Raw genomic sequence first — 20,961 nt, 5'->3', positions numbered from 1 at the left:
AATTGAAAAAAGTATTCATGGCATAAAATTAGGTACTAACATTTAGATACAACGAAATACCTTTACAAGTAGATGGTATCTGATGGCAAGTATGAGTTTCTTTAATTTACATGAATATCTACCTAGGTATATGAGGACTATAAGTCACAGGTATCGTGATAGCGTTTTAATTCAGGATCGAGCTATGGTTTTCATTGCATTTGATTTTAAATTATTGTAAGGCAAATACAATTATTTTAATTGTAACCTTAAGGGGGATTATACCTACTGACAAACAAAAATATTAAAATAGTAATGTTTTTATATTTAATTGATAAGACTTCCATTCCGCGAATTTTTGACCTCCCCTCGTATATAAAAGGTGCTCTGCTAGGTAAAACATCTGTTAAAGATGACAAGCGTACTTAATTAATTGCTCCTTTTCATAGTATATTTTATATACTTACCTACATTTTTTAAAACTATTTGAAGACTCGGACTTGTACTATAAGGGCCACCAAACACTAGCGTCTCCTGAGCGTCGGCGTCTAGCTGCTACTCGACGCAACTGCGCAGCGACGCCATTTTCCATGTCGACACACGATTAAAATTCAAAATTAAAATATATAAAACTATCAAGAAATGTATATACCTACCTATATGGATAAATGATTTTATCATGTTCTATCTCTGATACCAATGTGTTAAAATTGTTAAATATCAAACGGTGTCGTCAACGCCATCTAGCCGAGCATAGGCCAAAGGTGTGTGCGCCATCAATCCGAGAATAACTTTTTCTTGATTTCCAAGGCACATTTATTCCTTAGACTTTATTCAACTTATACTGAGTTACACATGTCTTTGATAGCGCTGACTAGACGTCGACGCTCAAAAGACGCTAGTGTGGGATGGGCCTAAGTACCTACTTCAAAGAAAAGAAAAAGAGACAAATATAACAAATATAATACCTACCTATAGGTAAGTACACACACCTGAATGTTTCTACCTTTAAGTTTATATTTATTGAAACATACTTTCACGATCGTAAAACGAATTTCAGCAAACGATGGCGCCACAAACATAGTCGCATTTAAAACTTATAAATGCAACCAATAAAACACCAACAATCCGAAACGGCCTTACTCAAAACTTAATCACAAAACCAACATAACTCTAGCAAATGTCATTCAAAAACGAACCTTATAGAACCGCTATAAAGTCCAAGCCAATCGACATATAATTTTCTTAATCAAATAACCAAGTTAAATTAAAAAATTATCAACAGAAAATCGACTTTAGTACAATAAAGTTAAGGTTCATAAGGGTTGTATGAGTTTGTTGGTGAAAGAGCCACCCAAGGGGTTTTCTTCGAAAACGAGCCGTAAAAATTACTGGATGTTTATTCCGCGGAGGGCATCCGATGAGAGCTAACTCAATTATCTGCTCGTATTATAATTATTGTCGTGTGTGAAACTTTAAGGGGCTTAAATGGGTATTCTTAAACACAATAGTTGACCACGACGATGGAAAACGAACAAATCCACATTATTTTTAGTATACTCAGTCGAGTCACCATCAATAGGTAGTAGCAGTACCGCTATCATATAATCTGTGCTGGTATCCCTCCTGAACGTAAAAGTGCGTAATGGTCATATTGGTCACCCAGGCACCCAGTCTCCAGGCTCTCATTATCGCACGGACACATTTTTTCTGTGCAATAGAAATGGTCTTCCGACATCTAGCGAATTTCCCCACAGTAATAGCCCATAGTTTAGCACAGATAAAATCTGTGCGGAAAGAGGAGAGTCGTGGAATGTATGGGGCCCAATACATTCCACTACTCTTCTCTTTCCGAACAGATCAGTCTACCACGCCGTGATAGGCTGTGACCGCTGCCTAAAAATACGGGATTTTCTTAATTTTCTTAATGCAAAGAAGAACCTATTTAATCTACTACACACCGCATTTACATGTTCCTTCCAGTTTAGATACTCGTCAATGAAATCCTAAAAATTTAATATTTTCACATTCTGATATACCTACCTATTACTAGATAAATTATTGTACCTAATTGAAAATTATTTATTTTAATTGGAATACTATTACATATATTTGAAGAATTGAATAAAAATGTGATTGCCATTGATATTAAAATTATTTTTACATGTTCAATTGTTAATATCGACTAAATAGCGAAATATATATAAGTATAAAGATGACTTCAGGCAGAAAGATAGTAGGTAAAGCAAGTGTTTTAGTTTCGCCTGCAGAGGAGCGTGCTTTGAGGCATATCGTATACTATACAGTATACACCATTATATTATACCAAATTATATAAGAATAGGGATATATATTTAGTACTGCAACGCGTAAGTTTTGCATTAATTTCATTATACTTATTGGAGAAGAACGTACACACCCTACGTGTTTCACAACTTTTTTTTCTCCATACAAAAGTGAAACTTTCACATTTGTATGGAGAAAAAAAAGTTGTGATATTTTTCCTGACTTTGCTCACAAATCGAGTCTCCCCACTCTAAAAACTATCTATTTAAATTTTCATAATAATCGATTAACGTTTAAAGGTTGCACAAATTGAAAATGTAGAGGGAGAACCCCGTAAATTGTGTGAAAATTAACTATTTTTTTTAATAACAAAATATAATGATCTGATACAAAAATCTAATGAAAAAACTGAATTTTGCGTCTAAATCACGATAAAATCACTTTTCCTTTGGAAACAGGTGGAAAAAACTGAAAAATCTTAATTAGAACATTTATGAAGTAACCAAAATCCATGTTAACTACTAATTTTAAAATTGATTTATATGTAGAATTAGTTCAGTATCACACTACTCACCGCTTTGATGGTAGCCGCTCAAACCATTTTCTACCCTCCGATGTAAGAGTCGTTGATTATTTGAGAAAACTTTGTTGATGTTGTGCAACCTCTAAATATTGACCGATTTTAATTTTTTTTGGTATATAATATTTTTTAATCAGGAAGAACCAGAATTCGAGCAAAGTCAGATGAAAATCGAAAATTCGGAAAAATGAAACACCCTAGTACACAGTGAAGCATTTTGAAAATGTGATTACATAAGTAACAAAAAAAAATGACTTAAATGGGTTGATTTAGGTAGGATATACTATACTTACATAGAAGAACAGGTCGGTAAAATTTTAAATTATATTTTGAAATAAGAAATCCTACTCTGCACACCCTGTACCTACTGAAGAAGTTATATTTCGTTAGCATAAGTGAAAACATACTTAACTGCACTTGCTGCGAACAGCAATAACAATCTAATAAAAAAATTAATAACTAATAGTTACGTTAGGTATAAGCCTAATAATTTTTGCGATAAAAACATTTATCGCAAAAATGCATTAAATCATTTTGGTAAAGAGGTTTCGAAACTGCTGGATCGATTTTTATCAAACATAGCAACTGATTTTTCGGTAAAAATAAACGCATCGAAATCGGTCCATCCGTGGGAAAGCTACGGTGCCACAGACAGACATTGGCATCAAACATATTAACACCCCTCTTTATAGCGTAAAAAACACTATTCTTTGCTTTATAAATCGGAATAAAACAGTAAGATCAATCAATTGTTTCAGTAGTCCGCTATCCGCCCACAGATGGCGCTGGTATAAGAAATGGCATAGAGTCTAAGCTAAATTTGCACTTGAAACGTAGTATTTTCACAGAAATTTGACATTAATGATGACATTACCACACTAAATAAATAAATATTAATGGACATTTTTTTACACAAATTGACTAAGCCCCACGGTAAGCTCAAGAAGGCTTGTGTTGTGGGTACTCAGACAACGATAGATATAATATACTAATACTTAAATACATAGAAAACAACCATGACTCAGGAACGAATATCTGTGCTCATCACACAAATAAATGCCCTTACTGGGATTCGAACCCAGGACCGCGGCTTCACAGGCAGGGTCACTACCCACTAGGCCAGACCGGTCGTCAAAACAAACACTGTCATTGCAAATGCCATGTAGAGATTGTGGAGTTACCTTGGTCCGACTCTATTAAAAATAATGGTAGATTCGTTCACTACCTATTAAAAATAATATAATAAAATATTCGTATAAGTATGCTGTTTAGAAAAAATATTTCAGGTGTTTTTTTGATAACTGACGTGTCCCAATTGATTTTAAAATTATGTAGGTACGTAGTAACTAGAAATTAATGCATTTGTTTTTTGGTTCAGTCAGTTCAATTCTCGTATTTTTCCCATACGAAGAGAGGCCTATGCTCAGCAGTGGGCGACCTAAGGCTAAAATGATGATGATGATTTTTCCCATTCAAACTTTAAACTTCAACATTTATTCAGCAAATGGGCCACTAGGGCACTTCACATCAACATTGAATTTACATAAAAAAATACATCTACAATAATTATATTGCCATTGCCAGAATACCCTGAATTGTCACAAACTCAAAAGAATTTGGTTATGGTTTGATTTAGGGATGTATCAATAAGTACCTACATGAATTTGCGGATACGATACCGATAGGTACCGATTTTTTGAAGTAAATAATCGGCGGCACCGATACCGATGGCTTAGTAGTTAGTTAATCAAAATAAACAAAGAATTATGTACTTGATACGCATAAAACTTGTGTTCAATAGACACTCGGTTTTGTTAAGTGTGATAAACTACAAAATAAAAATAAACGTAGGTATACATTTATTTAGGTACTTAATCATCAAGAAATCAAAGCATTAGTAAATCAAAACCAGTAATAAAAGTTTACTTTTGGTGTTTGATTTCAATAAAATTGCAAACAATCATGAAATGTTACAAATAAGTAGAGCATAATTATTTATTTAGGTACATAAAATTCACTGGAATCAATTTTAATTTTTAAAGATTTTTCTATGAGCTAAACAAGTAAAGAAATTGATAAAATAGGTGTGGGTATCTAATAAGAAAGTTTTATAAATCTACTTGAAGATTTATAAAAGATGTTAAGTCTTTTTGCTTTCGATGTTATTATTACAAACTGTAAACCATAGGTTAAATTTTTAACTGTAGCTACTCGCATTACAGATGCCTGCAATGCGAACGCTTTTAACTAGGTAATCTAGGTAAATACCTAAGTTAAATAATTAAGTTCAATTTTCAGACTAGATATTTAATTATGTTAACCTGTCCTTTAAAAAGCATATAAGATTAATAAAAATTATTTAACAAACAAATTTTGCTTCAACATACGTAACTCTGCGAAAAATGTACGTTTTATATCGGCAGTTTTATTAGGGGAGAGTCGGGTATATCGTATCGCCGATTAAATCGTACGACCTCCAGTTTTCCTATTAAACAACTTAGTAAATGAAGTAAGGCCCCAAACAGTGCTGTAATGGAATTAAGCTCAATAATCTAATCCGACATAATATAAAGTACGTAATACAAAGGAAAGAAAGAGTGAATAAATCGATTTTCGTCGGACTGGATCTAACTTTTAATTGTGTGTTTGAAATATCATAACTTCTGATAATTAAAAAAAAACGTACGCAATTAACAGTTAAGTAGGTATTCAAGTACAAATATAAACGGGTTACCTAAATGGAAAACCTATTTGGTTTTCATTAAATCTAATCGTAATGTAAATTTATGAAGTCTCGCGAAATCAACTTAGAAACTTACAATTAGATAAATGTATTTTATTTACCTACCTACACGTAAAGGAAGCGAGTTCTTATAATAAAATGGCAAACTAAAGAACGTGGCTTAATTCCTTATCTTTAGGAAAAAGATCACAATTGAATTGTTAGGTAATTGCATGTTGTTTTGATAAGCGTGATTGTGGTCCGCCACAAAGACACCGGGCTGTTTGTTCAGGCCGAGCTCGCGGCAGGAGCCAGCACTAGACGCACAAAAGATACAGCGAGTAACGAGCTCAATTGATGAACGAACGGAAACGTGTCCAATTAGAAGGAGACGGCGGCGGTGGCGAGTGTAGTGTGGTGTAGTGTCGCCCCCGCGTATTAACGAGATTAGCGGCGCGGGGCGCCCGCCGCCGCCGCCCTTGCCGGTCGGCGCGCGAGGTGTGGCGGCGGCGGACACCTCGCCCGCGACGAAAAAACAACGCTCGTGGCGCCGCGGCCCCGCCTGCTGCGCGGGGAGCCGCTCGGCGCGCCATTGGGCGGGCGCGCGGAGGGATGTCGGAGCCGGCGCCGCCGGCGGCCAGTCGTTTGACGCCTGCCGCGCGAGCGGGTGTCGCCACGAGAGCGAGTGACGAGCGAGCCGCCGGCCGGTTATGGACGTTGCATGAGCGGCCGCGACCGCTGGAGCCGACGGGACCGCTGGAGCGCGCGCCGTGGGTCCCGGGCGGCGCGGGCATGCGCTTCGAGGGCACTGAGCGGCGCGACGCCGTCGCGTTCCACCCGCTGCTGGTGCCGCGACCGAGCGACTTCTCGGTATCGGCGCTGCTGACGGCGGGCGCGCTGCCGCCACCGCCGTATCTGCCGGCAGCCCTGGCCGCCGCCGCCGCGCTGTCCGCGCCCTGCCCGCTGCTGAAACCGCCGCCTCCGCCTTACGCGCCTCTGCCGCCGGACGACGACGGCGTCGTCGACGACCCGAAGGTGACGCTCGAGGGCAAGGACCTCTGGGAGAAGTTCCACAAGCTGGGCACCGAGATGGTGATCACCAAGAGTGGCAGGTCAGTACGGCCGTCGCGTTCCCGTTGCTCGTTGTGATCGTGCCTTTAACGTGTACCAGTGATGTGTGTGATATTGCAAATGAAACCGTCCAAGCGTAACACGTGTATCGAAGAGGTAGGGTAAGTAGCGAGTGGCTTAGGCTAGGCATCAAGAAGTTTGTTTTGATCGGTTACAAGCCGAGAGCGCGGATTTGTTTACCTACAAACTGACGGAACTACTTTGAAACTGATAAGAAATATTTACCTAACTAACTTTTGCGTTTGAGTGAGAATCCCATACCTAAACTAAAACAAGCTACATACCTACTTAAAAAGTTGTTAGTATTTACTTAACCAAAATATGTATATTAATGCTCTGGTTCTGGTCTAATCATTGTTTATGTTGATGCATTTTATTAATATTTTATTTAAATGTAACAATTACTAGGTCTCTATTGTCCTGGCTCTCCTCTGGTTGTATGGTTTAAGTTATTCTTTTTTTTCAAAGCAATTACAATCAGATTCCAAATTACTTCACATCTACTTCTTAACTCAAAATTGTGCAATACAGTACAAGCTTAGATAATTCAATTATTTTGATTTTGGCCACTGTATGCATGTTGTGAATGAATGATATTTTTCAAAACTTGCAACGTAATTTTCACCGATTTCCAGTCAACCAGCATATTAAAAACAAATGACTTACATGCCTCTTCTATCTTTTTGAAAAATTAACAATTAATTGAGACGAAAACATGTTAAACAAATAAGTTATCTGACATAACCTAACCTTAGTATGCACGCCGAACGAAGTGCAAGCGGCGTCCATGTTGACAGATGCATAGAGTAGAGAGTAGGCGCTTTTTTTCGCCAAAACACTGCACCGACGGGACGTGCATTCGCATTAATTACTCTCTGAATTTAGAAATGGCTTCATTTCGGATGCTGAGAATTTTGCACTAATTAAATAGGTATGTTTGTTATATCTAAAACAGTCTGTGGCAGTAGATAGTTTAAATTTTCTTGGTTTGATTGGAGATTCTTTTCCGTTTCAAAACAAATGCATTGCTCTTAGACAAAGATTTTTTAGTATTTTTTCAACTTTTAACTAGAATTAAAACTTATTAATTAAAACTATTTAAAAAAATTGCATTACCTATTCAACAATAATATTGTACTTTTCTAAGTAGGTAGGTAGGTACTTATAATAAAATTATTGCAACGTATGTTTTTACATTGTCGCTTAAACTTGCGCTAACTCAAGTCATGAAAAGAATATTTCCTTGTTTCCTTTTTTTATAGTCAAGTATTTAAGAAGCTACTTATAAATAAAATCTCACAAAAAGGTATACTTGTATCTAGTAATCTTATACGCTGTTGTAAAAAAAAACTTTGGTGTATTTTTACTGATTTGTTTGTCAATATTACTAAAGACAAACGAATAGGCCTCACGCATGCTCGTAAAGTTGTGAAACGAGAATATTGCTACGCGTTGCTGAGTCAATATTTATTAAAATGTCCAAGTATTTTTATTGTATTGCAAATCGACTCGTTTTTTTTCTTTATAAGTAAATGCTTCTGGTGGTAACATATTTTGTCAGTTTTCTATTTAGAGATTTTAGTAGTTAGTAGGTAGGTAACCTAATAGTAATATGTACATTTATAACCACATTATATACAAATATAGATCATATAAGTGTCGGGTTCTTAAATTACTTTCCTCATATCCGACAACATCAATAATATAATATAATACTTATTTTACGTCGGTAGTTACAACTAAATAAGTTTATTTTACAGTTATTTATCGGGAATTATTAGGTATACTGTAATTGGGAACATAATGATGATCATTATGAAAAAACAGAAAAAAAAAATTTTAACCTCGTAAGACCCAGGGCAATTTGTGCGCTTATAAATTTGTAAGATTTCTATAAAAGTTCAAAACTCAAATTTAATTTTTACCTACTTATACGATATGTAAGGAACAAAAATTGAAATAGGAATACCAAAACCGATTAATAACTACGATAGAATTTTATTAAAGCTATTAGATAATTGCCTATGAAATACAATTTCAGCGAAAGCTACATGTAGAATTATATCGATACGTAGATATTTTGAGTACTTACAAACACTTCTGGGGTGTCGGTGCCAAATTTAGAGGGTATCGGAGATGAAAGAGCGGTGTTATAAAAAGAAAAAGTTCGTGAGAAAGAAAATAAAAGGGTTTGCGACAAATTTTCCTCGAAAATGATATTTAGTTGACAGTGCCAATGCAAAGGGTAAACACTTGACTTTCAATTATCGAGATTCGGTGAAATTAACACGAATTTGAATTACTTTTTAGAATTAAGTAAACTATACCTACGAATAATGATGATTATTTTCTGTGGATCTGCCACAAAAATTTAAAATTTATCTGCCTCTCTATCACTCTTGCATTTTAGATACTTAGGTAAAGGTTAGAAATTTATTTATAGTTTTTTTTTTTCATTTTTATCATCATGTTGTCGCCAATCGGTCTAATAGATATTTATCTCATAAGATCTTATATTTTCTTATAGGCTTGTACCCAAATAAGAAATCTAGGTATTAAAAACACCTAAGACTTAAAATAATAATAATAGATCAATAGGTATATCGTATAATATTAGATGTGGATTAGATCCTACTCGAATTTCCCTACCACAGAAAACCAATATTGATTTTGCCAATTATTACATTTTTATATTTTTATAAATTGTGTAACAACTTTACTTAAGTAGGTACTACTAAGTTTGCAATACTTGTTTCAAAATATAAAACTAGCAAAATCAATTGGAAACGTTATTTGATGTATTATCAGTTACGAGCAGTTATTATTATGATATTAAATAATACGGGGAGCAACATGCCAAGAGACGGTAACCTACAATTTATCAATCGCGCTACCGAGTAAAATTCAATCTGCCGGCCTAGCCAAGGTTACAATCGCTATCGCTTCGACAACGAAAAGCATTATGTCTCTCTATCACTCTTCCATATTGTGCGACAGTGACAGTTGCGTTTCGATCGCTACGGAGAGTAAGCGATCGGCATCTTGGCTACGCGGCCTGGTTCGAAAATGGAGGCCCGCGCAACATGATGTGATTTTTTAGGCCCAGCGCACTGTGAGGACGAAATTGGCATCCTTTGTGCAGTTTCAAATTAAAATTTAAGTAGGTATTTGAGCCGATATTAATGTTATTGTCTATTTTTTTTCGACAGATTTGGATACAGTTTGGAAAATAGATAGTGATGAAAATACATAGCTAACAACTACCAACTTAGAAAATTACATTATTACAAAATTAGTAGGAATAATGGTATAAGGAGGGCCGACCCCAACTAGAGATGAGACTAATAATGGCCAGGAAGAAGAAGAAGACAACATTAGTAGGAATAGGTATTATTCTAAGTTTACCTATGGAGTTTTTTTCGTTTTTTTTTGACGCAAATAATGCGCAAATAACACATTCAAAACTCAAAATTCAAGTTCAAGTTGGTGCAAAGTTCGCTTACATGGGCTCTAAGAGAGACACATATAGCGCAACTTATTGTGCTCATAACAATACAATATTTAAAACACCAAAGGATTTCTATCTTGATCGTATTCACCCAATGGTCCGATTAGCCTCGGTTTACCCTACGTTAATATTATATAAAGCAACCTCGGTATAATTCTTACCTATTTACTTACGTGATTAAGACATTACATCAATTATTATATATATGGGTACCTGTTTAGTATTTATCTTAAATTAGGTACTAGTTATTCAGCTTGAGGTAAATCTGATCAATTTGCATACACTTGGGTTACATTATTGAAAATTATAATGCGTTAAATATGTACTACATGTAGAGTGGTAATTATGAAAATCGTTCAGGTCAAGCTATACCAGAATGTTTTGCTAATAATTTACAAGTTAAATGTTAAATTTAAATGTATTTTCTGAGAAATTATAATAGCAGTTGATCGTAATTAAATCATTGAAACATAAGTTTAAGTACCTACCTACTTAAATATGTATAATTAGCTTTATCTTTTTTTATATGAATAAATAAATATATATGTAGTTCATAAGAATTACTTCTAGATCTACATACTTATATTGATTGATAAATTCATATCAGAGCAGTTTTCACCGAGAAGTAATTTTTGAGTTGCAATTTTTGACCGTATTAAGCAAAAAAGTGCAGCTTGTATAACTGGCGTTGCAGGGTAAGAGTCTTATATTTCAAATATCAACTCATTTATCATGATCCGATTCGCCTCAGTCTACCCTATAAGGGTCACACCACACTAGCGTCTTTTGAGCGTCGGCGTTTAGTCAGCGCTATAAAATGGCGACGATGCGCAGCTGCGCCAACGTTGCGTCGAGCTGCGGCCATAGAGTTAACTAAAGTGTCATTCAATAGAACTTGCTAACTATGTAAACAAAAGTTACTAGTAAATTGACATTCAGTGTCAATTTTAGTACGGCGGTTTGTTTACATAGTTAGCAAGTTCTATTGAATGACACTTTAGACGCCGACGCTCGGAAGACGCTAGTGTGGAGTGGGTCTTATGGTCACACCTTTATAAAATAGCCCAACATTTATAAAATATAGTTCTCTGACAGGTTATCCGTGTTTATATCTGAACCAGTGTTTATTTAGCACGTGATACGACATAGCCCAGGGCTTATCACTGTTAATTATGTCTCATTAACACATAACGAGAGCATTTTGTCACGCAAGCTTATGTAACTTAGTACCTACGTATGTTGTTGCGTTCCATTTTAACATTCGTGCCTCGCTTACAATATTTTTAGGATTTTAGGTAAAATGCCATTCTATGGAACTTGCTAACTATGTAAACAAACCGCCATATTGGGATTGTCGCTGAATGATGAATTTACTAGTGACTTATGTTTACATAGTTATAGTTCGTTTTTTTAGCATTAGAAAGAAGGTAAGCGATCTTGACATGTCTTTTAATTGAAAAACGCTTTTTAAAAATCAATAACTATTACTTAGGAAAGCAGAAGAATATAAATGATCGTATTAGATTCATAATTGTTACATATTTGCCATTATTTATATTTAAAACGTGTTTTTCAATAAAAAGTCACGTCAAGATTGTTTACCTTATTTCTAATGCTAAAAAAAAAACGAACTATAGCAAGTTCCATAGAATGACACTTTAGTAAAGCACGCACTGATGGTAATATCATATTGGTATTAAAAAGTTTTCTGAATTTGTCTTTAAATGTGGTTTTCTTTTTTTGTCTTTAAATATAGATTTCCTTTTTTGTTGTTTGAAGTCTTTTAATCGAATTTAATCTTTCGCAAGACTTGGTGAAGGCACTTTAGATTAGACTTACTATTGGTAATATTCCGTACTATTTTTCACTTTATAAATATTTAATGTGTTAGTCTGGCTAATGAAAGTTGAACCTAAGATTTATTTAAAACTTTTTATATGGTAACTTTTTTTCCTATCAAATAAGCTGTCAGTTTCAAGCTGTCATTTAATTTCAAACTAATTTTATTGCCAGGTGCGGTTTTTATTGAAATTCCCGCGTTATCTCAGGCTCAACTTTCATTAGCCAGACTCTAGTTATGCCTATTAAGCCTATGCGACGGCTCTAGGTAGGTAAAGCTTCTCGGTATGAAGCAACACACTCGCAATTTTTGGCATAAAAGTATGAGTGACTCGTTTTAAATGTCTATGTGTCATAACCGTTTTCCTTCATAGGCAATGGGGGCCTAGTCAAGATAACAATCGTTGATAGGAAACGTCAATCGAAACTCAAATAATGTCTGGAAATAGTCACGTCACTTTCGTAGCGTCATTTCTTTTCGTTTGGCGTTTGTCGATGTACGATTGTCATCTTGGATAGGCCCCCTGATGATATGAACGCTTCGCAACTATTCTAGTCATCATTATAGTCATTATAGTCATCATTAGTTATTCGTTGTAAGTGTTTCAGTTAGCTCCGGTAATGTTGCTGGTCGTTACCGACATTACTAACACACGATTTGATCGTTATAGTGCTTAAATAAATACAAGTAAGTTTTATCTTGGTTTTATAGGATTTTTTTTATTTAGGCCCACCTATAGTAGGCGCGCACTGTAGTGAGATTCTTGCTGACAAGATACTTGCAATTCTAATTGCGTTGCTGGGGTTGCAAATATATACCCCACTTGAACTTATAAGTAGAATTTGAAATGTTGTCCCCTCATTTCATTTATTAGCCTTTTTTGTCTGAATTAGCCTCTTTCATGACTATTTAAATTTTCAAATCGATAGTGTAATTATAGTGCTCGAGATATTAATTAGCAATATGAAAACAGACAGACGAACCAAGTCGCACCGTAAGGGTTCTTTTCTTCCCTTTTGTAAGGAACCCTAAAAAGGAATATTTATTATTGTTAAGTACAATTAGGAATTGCTCATTGTTTAATAGTTTGATAGTCTCATTTCTTTTAATTTTTGACAGAGGATTGCCCACAATAAAGCAAAAAACTCGTTATTTTTATTATTTTCATAGTCAACTGAAAAATATGTGTTTGTTCAAAACTTTTAAGTAAATAGGTAATAATTAATGATAATAAGTAGTTGGTAGCAGACATCATAAGGAGATAATATTTTATTATATTGTTTACTTTTTCAATTACCTCGTTGAAGTTGTGATAAAGCTTTTGGACCACCGTGATCATGATTTTAATTAACTATGAATTATTTTTCCACAAGGCAAACAAATATTGTTGTGAAATAGTATGTTAGTATACCTACTTATTGATTTTTACTGTACTTTTTGGTTATGAGTTTTCTTTTTTAATTATTTGACTATAGAACTATGAAATTCGAATAATAGTCACGTCTGAACGAAGATAACGTTAGTTTTAAAATTAAGTTAGAGAGAGTGTTAATAATTTTGGACTATAGTTGAGAGCTTCTGGAGTTCTGGACTATATTGCATTTACGTGACAAAAAATGTATATCGGACGCCTCGGGCCGGCCTAGCGTGAGTCATACTTTAGTAATAGGGTCCCGTTCTTACCCTTTGGGTACGGAACCTTGAAAAGAAGGCAAGCGGAGCCTTCAAAGCAGTAGCTAACGATACATGAGTAAGCCCATTTAAAATAATTAAAAAAAAATACAAGATGCTAAGATGAGAGAGACCAATTCTTCGTTCGCTGTAGTTGGTCGCCATCCTCTCCATAGCCCCTCAATAGCGATGATGACACTTGTTGAATTTTATAACAAAATCTATTAAAATAGATAGCAAACGAGCAATTTATCACAATAATGTGGATATTTAATAAAATATTCAAAATTTACAAAAATACAGGACCTGAAAGATTCAAAATTTAAGTTTTTTTTTAACTTCCAAAAACGATAAAAGTAAGGGTACCATTCGATTCCTTAAATTTCATCCAAAAAAATATTGTATAGCAACTATATACATAAATGCAATATTTCACCGACAAAAACGCAATTTTCTTGTGTCCATACTACAAGATGGGCTCCCAGAGACCTTGGCGTGAAGTCACTGTCCCTTCTCGTTTTGTTTAGGGCCTTTCGCGAGTGAAGTGCGACTGTCGGCCTTTGACTACAATTTCTGACTTTTGTTTTACTTTAATGCAATGGGTCCCATATAGACATTTGATCCTAAAAACAAACCCGATCGATTGATACCATAAATGAAAATTAGTCATGTAGCCTATTACCGTACACGCAACAGCAATGTATATGCTAACTCTCGGATGCGTAACGAGTGTCCGCGCGTGAAATGCCCGTCTGTTGTCTATGGAACTAATTAATTGCTGGTCCGCATGCCAGCTTGCTGCAAATTCGTCAATAATTGCCGATGAAGTGGCACTATTGGAAGAAGATTGGTAGCGGGAATCTTTCAGAGTTGGAGTGACTGCAAAAATAAGTTGTGAACGCGGTATTGTGTCAGTGACAAAAATATATTTAAGGCTTAAAAACATCAGATGTGCAAAATCTGTGCGTAAAAAGGTACGTCTGTGAAAAACTCAAGCGTACGAATTTTTGGCCTTGTTGTGTATTGTGGTAAATAAAAAAATAAAATATTATTACTGTCAAAAAACAAGTTACTAAGTGGGTTTTGAAGTCCCTGACTTCTGAGCTAGGTAAAGACCTGTGTTACAGAAGTCAGTGTCCTCTCCTAGACAATAGAAACTATATAAGGAACATCGAATCTAGTATGACTTATTTACTACATTTCCCAGTTTGTTTTTGATTTTATATTTAAAGCAATTAATTATAGGGCTTGTTGTGATGCCAGAAAACAATGCCATTCTAATATGAGTGCATAGCAATTACATTATATATATATATATATATATATATATATTGTGTGTGTGTGTGTGTATGTGTGTGAGTATTCTAATGTAGGATGCTTTCAGTTTGTCAAATACCACACGAAATAGAAATGAATCAATTCAGGGAAAGAGTAGGAGAAAAGGCATGTTCTGGTTGTAATGATACATTACAAAGATGGATGTATTATGGATATGATATGTCAGTGTCAAAAGCGACATTTTTTTACCATAATCAGTTATTACTGGCAGAAAACGAAGCGTTCTTCACAGTTCGATTATATGAATATCAGCTAAAATGTGACAAAACCTCGATAATCCTCAGATTGTTTACATGACGTGTCGCCCCGCCCACAAGATGGCCGACAAATTAAAGTTAATGGGCTAGCCTAGGCCGGACTAATGGAGTCACCGTCTTTAGGGAAACCGCTTTGTGCTATCCCATTTCCATGTGCATTGACGACCGATCTGGCCTAGTGGGTAGTAACTGCCTATGAAGCCGATGGTCTTGATATAGCCACCTGCAACGTCTGTGTGCAGTTCCCATACAAGTAATACAAGTTGTAATCGGGTTGCAGTCCGTGTTCTGCACCGGCTCTTAAATATTTAGAAATAGGTATTTAAAAGTAAAACTAAGTGTTTTATAGAAAGGCCTTATGGCAAATTAACAAAACAAACTTCGTTTAGAATAGCGAATAAACCTATGTCCCAAATCATTACATTCAGCCGGGGATTCAAAACCCAGATTCAAAGTTGACCGTGCCAAAATCCATTAGAATATTCCGGTAGCTCCATTTGGCTCAATCACTTCTCACTCTGACGTGTACACGGCTCTGGTATGTCGTTTTTGCTGTAATGTAACTTTCAATAACTGCTATTCCGCTTGATATACGGTTTGGACACGCGAAGCCAATAAATCAGTATTACTTGCCACCTTTCCGATTGTTCTAACTGCTGACTGACATGAAGGCAATACTAATAAGTAACACTTGTAGAGTGATTTGCTGCTTAAGGTTCCGTACTACTTAGCGAGCAATTGGACCAACATTCAATTCAATTCAACGCAATATTTTTATTTCGAATAAAAAAATCCATATTATTGTTAGTACTAGGTATTTAAAGCTTAACAAAACTTATAAATCTAAGTTAGTGATAAAAAGTAAATACAAATACAAACAAACAAAAAATATTAACTAGTTAAAAGCGTACATTGTAATTCGTTTCTGTGTAGGTATTACCTATTTTTTGCTGTGGGATTTATTATAGGTATTTATCCTGCTTATAATCAATGTTCTAATTGCTGCACATACGGCCCCCGTTTATTTATAAGTACTAATAGTAGTTTTCGTTTAATCCTTTTTTTTTCTTTATTCGTTTCTGAATTTCTGCATAAAGAGGCCTACTACGGCGCGACAAAAATATTCGTATTTTAAAAACTTTAGGAAAAGCACTCCACTGCTTGAAAAAATAGGCAAGCCGGTTAAACCTAAGTTCTGTGGATTCTCCGTCAGTGTTAAAATTACTAATTTAATTAAAAAACATTATTGTCTGTCAATATTGTAGGTAAGTATTAGGAATTTTAAATCATTGTTTGAAACGTCAAAATGTGTTAGAAACACGTTTAATAATAAACTCGAGCGTCCAAAATCTCAAAAGACGCAAAATGGCGCTCTAAAAAGCCAAAGTCAATAGTAAATGTATGTAGCACGCTTCGTAAACGCCGTCCCGTGGTAGTCAAGGAGAATAGGTAAGTAGAGCGTTTGCGGAGATCGCGACGCCTCCAGGCGCCGCTGTCAAATGTTTAAAAAGAAAAAAGAGTTTTGGCGGGAGGTGTTTTATTGTCCGTTCGCGAGGGTTGCTTTTGATGCGATTTGGTTGAGGTTTTTTATCGGGAAAATTTTGAAGTAACTGTGTTTGAATTATAAATTCAACAACTGATTTTCTCGGAACCCTTTCAACACCTGAGGTTTATTAATTGAAACATTACATTTAGGTATGTACATTAAGATTGAGAATACAGCATTTTGCATTGCATTTTGGTTTCATTGCATCTTAATTTACCCGTGTACCAAAATTCCTAGATCTCAAAACGCAATAGTGTACAAATGCCTGTGTAATGTCCGTCCGTCCGTCCGACCGTCTGTGTACGCTGTACAGGCTTTTGCAAGTATGGCTGTTTATATCGTATGAAGGTACGGAACCCTCCATTACGCTCGCAATACGCAATTGGCCAGTTTTTTATTATTATAACCAAGCACTTGCTAATTTGGCCACTTTGATAACTAATTATAACTAGAAAAGCAATGCCTCTAGAATGTAGTCTGCCATCCACAGGCGTTAGCGGGAAGCGAAAAAACTCGCAATTAGTAACGTAGCTGATTCCTTGAACGATGAATATTCATGTCCACGCGCAGCCATAAGAACCGCGTACTGACCGCGAACCTAAAAGGTCAATAAAGGTGCACTTCGGATACAGACTGCAAAAGCGTTATTGCTGCAGCATTGAGGCGTGACATTGTGCTGCCGCCTGCATTGCTGCTAGATTTTTGAAAAATCTGGGCAGCAACATTGACTTTTATATTTACGGCAGCAATGTCGCACTGTAATATCTAATGCAGGAGTCAGGCACTACTTCATTACTGCAATAATCTTCAATGATAAAATGACTGAAAGAAAGAAAGAAGGCAAATAAATTTATTCAGGACGCCTACAGTATTGCTTAAATCGAATACAACAGTTTTATTAATATAAAACTGCATTTCTGCTGTAATATTAAAGCGCGATATACCTAAGTGCTGACTGCATGGTACTGCAAATGTTAAAATAAATGGCGATGCCCGGATTTTCGGCAGCAATGTCGCGCAGCAATACTACACCAGTAACGCTGTTGCAGCCTGAATCTGAACGGTACCTTAAGGAAACTTCGCGCCCGCGCTAAAAGGTCAATAATTATGTCAATTAAAATTATGATTAGCTATTTTATGGGAGAATTATACGGACATGAGCATTATAGTGTTAGTGCGGATAGAAAAAGTTGTGAAGAACCGAGTTATTTGTATGCCAGGTGGGAAATGTCAGATAACGTGACAGATAGACATAAAATTATGGTAAGATTACTCAGGAGCTGGGTTTTATATGTCCTGAACACTATGTCATCGTGAACACTAAACATAATGTCATCATAACTAGTATATGTATAGCTTGAAGAGTGGGCGTAGAGCCAGGAATATATACCTACCTAAACATGTTTTAATTTACTTGTGTCCAAAAACGCGAATGTTATGTGCCAGAAGTTATATTTATATAAAGAGCCAGGAAGTTATATTTTTCCGTGTTTTTTTTTTCTATCCGACCCCTTGCAAATATAGTCTAGCGACTCTAGCTTCCGAGTGATTTTTACAAGCTTTTATTTAACTTACCCTGTTAGTATGTAGTGTGGGTTAAATCTAGGATTTAGATTTCCGATTGAGCTGAAATTTTACACAAATATGCAAATCTGATGACAATGCAATATTATGATGACATGGATCTGCTCTGATGATGGAGACAGGAGGTGCCCATGGGAAGACTGTGATAAAACAACGCATACTATACGTGTTTGCGGTTCTTAGAATTGCCTCGATGAGTTAGTTGCCTGTGGAAAGAAAAGTACACTCAGCGATAAAAGCTTGTACCAAAAATTCAATATGTTTTTCAAAATCTTGTTTTCATAGATTAAAACGAGATATTTGCCTTAATTGTCTGTTTATTTGCATGGTTAAATATCCCGTTTTCAATTGAAATTAGGTATAGGTTGCGATTCCCACAGTATATCTAATAATCATTTAACGAAAACCCGCTAAATTCCATTACACTAACAGTTTAAGATTTGGCATTTGAACCCCTAATTCCAGGGGCGGCCAATTAGGGGCGCCTACAGAATCTTTAATTACCTACGTCGTGTGGATCCGGGGCAATTTGCGATATTTTGATGACCCTTTGATGTAAATAGGATACCTTTGAATTAATTTGCGATATGTTTGCCTATTGAAATGCATATCTCTATCGTTAGAATAGACGTCTAAAATAAACACAAACATTTAGGCAGTAATATTGTTAAAATGTGACGTGCCACATCGAAAGGTACCTTATGGCGGTTGGCGCTTACGCCATTATTAGCGGCGCCCCAATACTAATGCGGTACTATGCGACGTAAGCGACGACAACTCCATAAGGTACCTTTCGTCGAAGAACGTCACAAATATCATCTACCATTAAATAGTAGATGTATAACTTTTACTCTCTCTAATTTCTTTTATATTACAATTTTCAGCAACGAAAACTAGTATCAGACATAGGTGTATGTTACTTGTATGTCCATGTCAAGTTTCATGATATTTTGTCAGAACGTCGTTTTAAAATGAGTGTAACTTTTTTTTATTCTATTTTTTAAAACAACTTATAATTAAACAGTTTACAGAAATCCTCGCCAAACTGTGACTCTCTGTGACTGTGGCACTCATTGTTTCAGACATCTTAAAAGCAAAAAGCAAAAACTATACCTATTTGTAAGGCGGCGGTTAGGTTCGAAACACTACATTTTAGTTAAACTCCCTAATACTGAGTACCTACTCATAACTTTTTATCGCGTACTTGTCGATAAAAAAATATGCGGCTTGTGGCTTTAAAACCTTTCGTCAAAATTACAAACTCCACGTCCAAAAACATATTAAATATCTCAGACATCTTAATCACTTGCACTTACAATGTTCCCACACAGATGCACTGTCGTGCAAAATAATAAGACAGTAAAAGCTACGTGCGTCTGGTTGAAATGATACACCCTTGCGCTTCTCTGCGGTACTGTGGCGGACAGATAAAAAGGGATGCAAAAAGTAACCGAATTACGTCTCCGCATCATGTATTCGACCCGCGACTTATTGATTGGCTCCCTCGTTACAAGTGTAAACTAACCGAAAATACCTACTGGCATTTTGTTGTGATTTTGATGGATGTACTGTGTGTTTTTTATTTATTTATTTAATCATTATTGCACATAAGAAAACACACTGTACAAAAGGCGAACTTAATGCCATAAGGCATTCTCTACCAGTCAACCTTTAGGCAAAGCAGATAAGTTGTAGGCGGTGCACAAAATATGTGGTATAGATGATACAATTACGTACTTGTACGAACACAATACAATCATAAGAAATACACAGACATAAACATATATAAATATATACAAATAAATATATGCTGTATTTAATCATGTTTTCATTGTGCACAATAAAGAATATTATTATTATTATTATTATTATTATTATATATACATACATATACATACACATACATATGCATTTAGATGAACTTACAAAGCAGAAACACTAAGATTTTCCAGTACTGCCAGCAAAGTGCTCACTTAAGGATTTTTTGAAAGCAAACCTGTTCGGACACTGTTTAATTTTGACAGGGAGACTGTTCCAAAGGCGAGCTGCCTCAATAGAGAAGGAATCGGACATGTAACCAGTTCGGTGAGATGGTATAGACAGAGAAAGATTTTTCTTTGTTGAAAAAACGTAGAGTCCAGTAATATTATTCTAATATACAAAAAAAACACTTGCCAGTGTTTGAATTTAAAAAAGGTTCCACTGGACCTAAGCCCGCAATGCCCTAAGGCCCAGTAGTTTTGGACCCTATTTACCCAACAAAATGGTTGGTAATTTTAACAGAAGTTTACATGCATTTGATGATCTCATGTTACTGTTATCAATGACAATACATTTGTCAGTTCAACAATGACTGATGCATGCTGACAAATCATTTAACCTTCAAGGTTCGGTGACATTGCGAACGTAAAATTGACAGGCGGACTTATTTCCTAAAGGCATATAAATCGAATCAGTTGGTGGACGTAGATATTGTGGATGTGGCAATTGTAGCATTAGGGGAGTTTTAGAAAAATTTA

The 20,961-nt window shown here is 35.6% G+C and overlaps 1 protein-coding gene and 1 long non-coding RNA gene across 2 annotated transcripts in view; both read left to right on the top strand.

Moving 5' to 3' along the window:
- LOC134657018 (uncharacterized) overlaps positions 1-20,961 on the top strand; it is a 324,919-nt gene that overhangs the window by 108,272 nt on the left and 195,686 nt on the right. The window lies entirely within an intron of this gene.
- The window catches only part of LOC134656993 (optomotor-blind protein), a 140,273-nt gene continuing 125,476 nt past the window's right edge, over positions 6,165-20,961 (top strand). Inside the window, exon 1 of the mRNA XM_063512558.1 lies at positions 6,165-6,679. Coding sequence (XP_063368628.1) covers positions 6,180-6,679 — 500 coding nt within the window. The 5' untranslated portion in view covers positions 6,165-6,179. The remainder of the gene's footprint in view (positions 6,680-20,961) is intronic.

The sequence above is a fragment of the Cydia amplana genome, chromosome 19, assembly GCF_948474715.1.
Source record: "Cydia amplana chromosome 19, ilCydAmpl1.1, whole genome shotgun sequence".
In the NCBI taxonomy this organism is placed as follows: Eukaryota; Metazoa; Arthropoda; class Insecta; order Lepidoptera; family Tortricidae; genus Cydia; species Cydia amplana.
The sequence above is the reverse complement of the archived record's forward strand: the minus strand, read 5'-3'. Positions and strand labels throughout refer to the sequence as shown.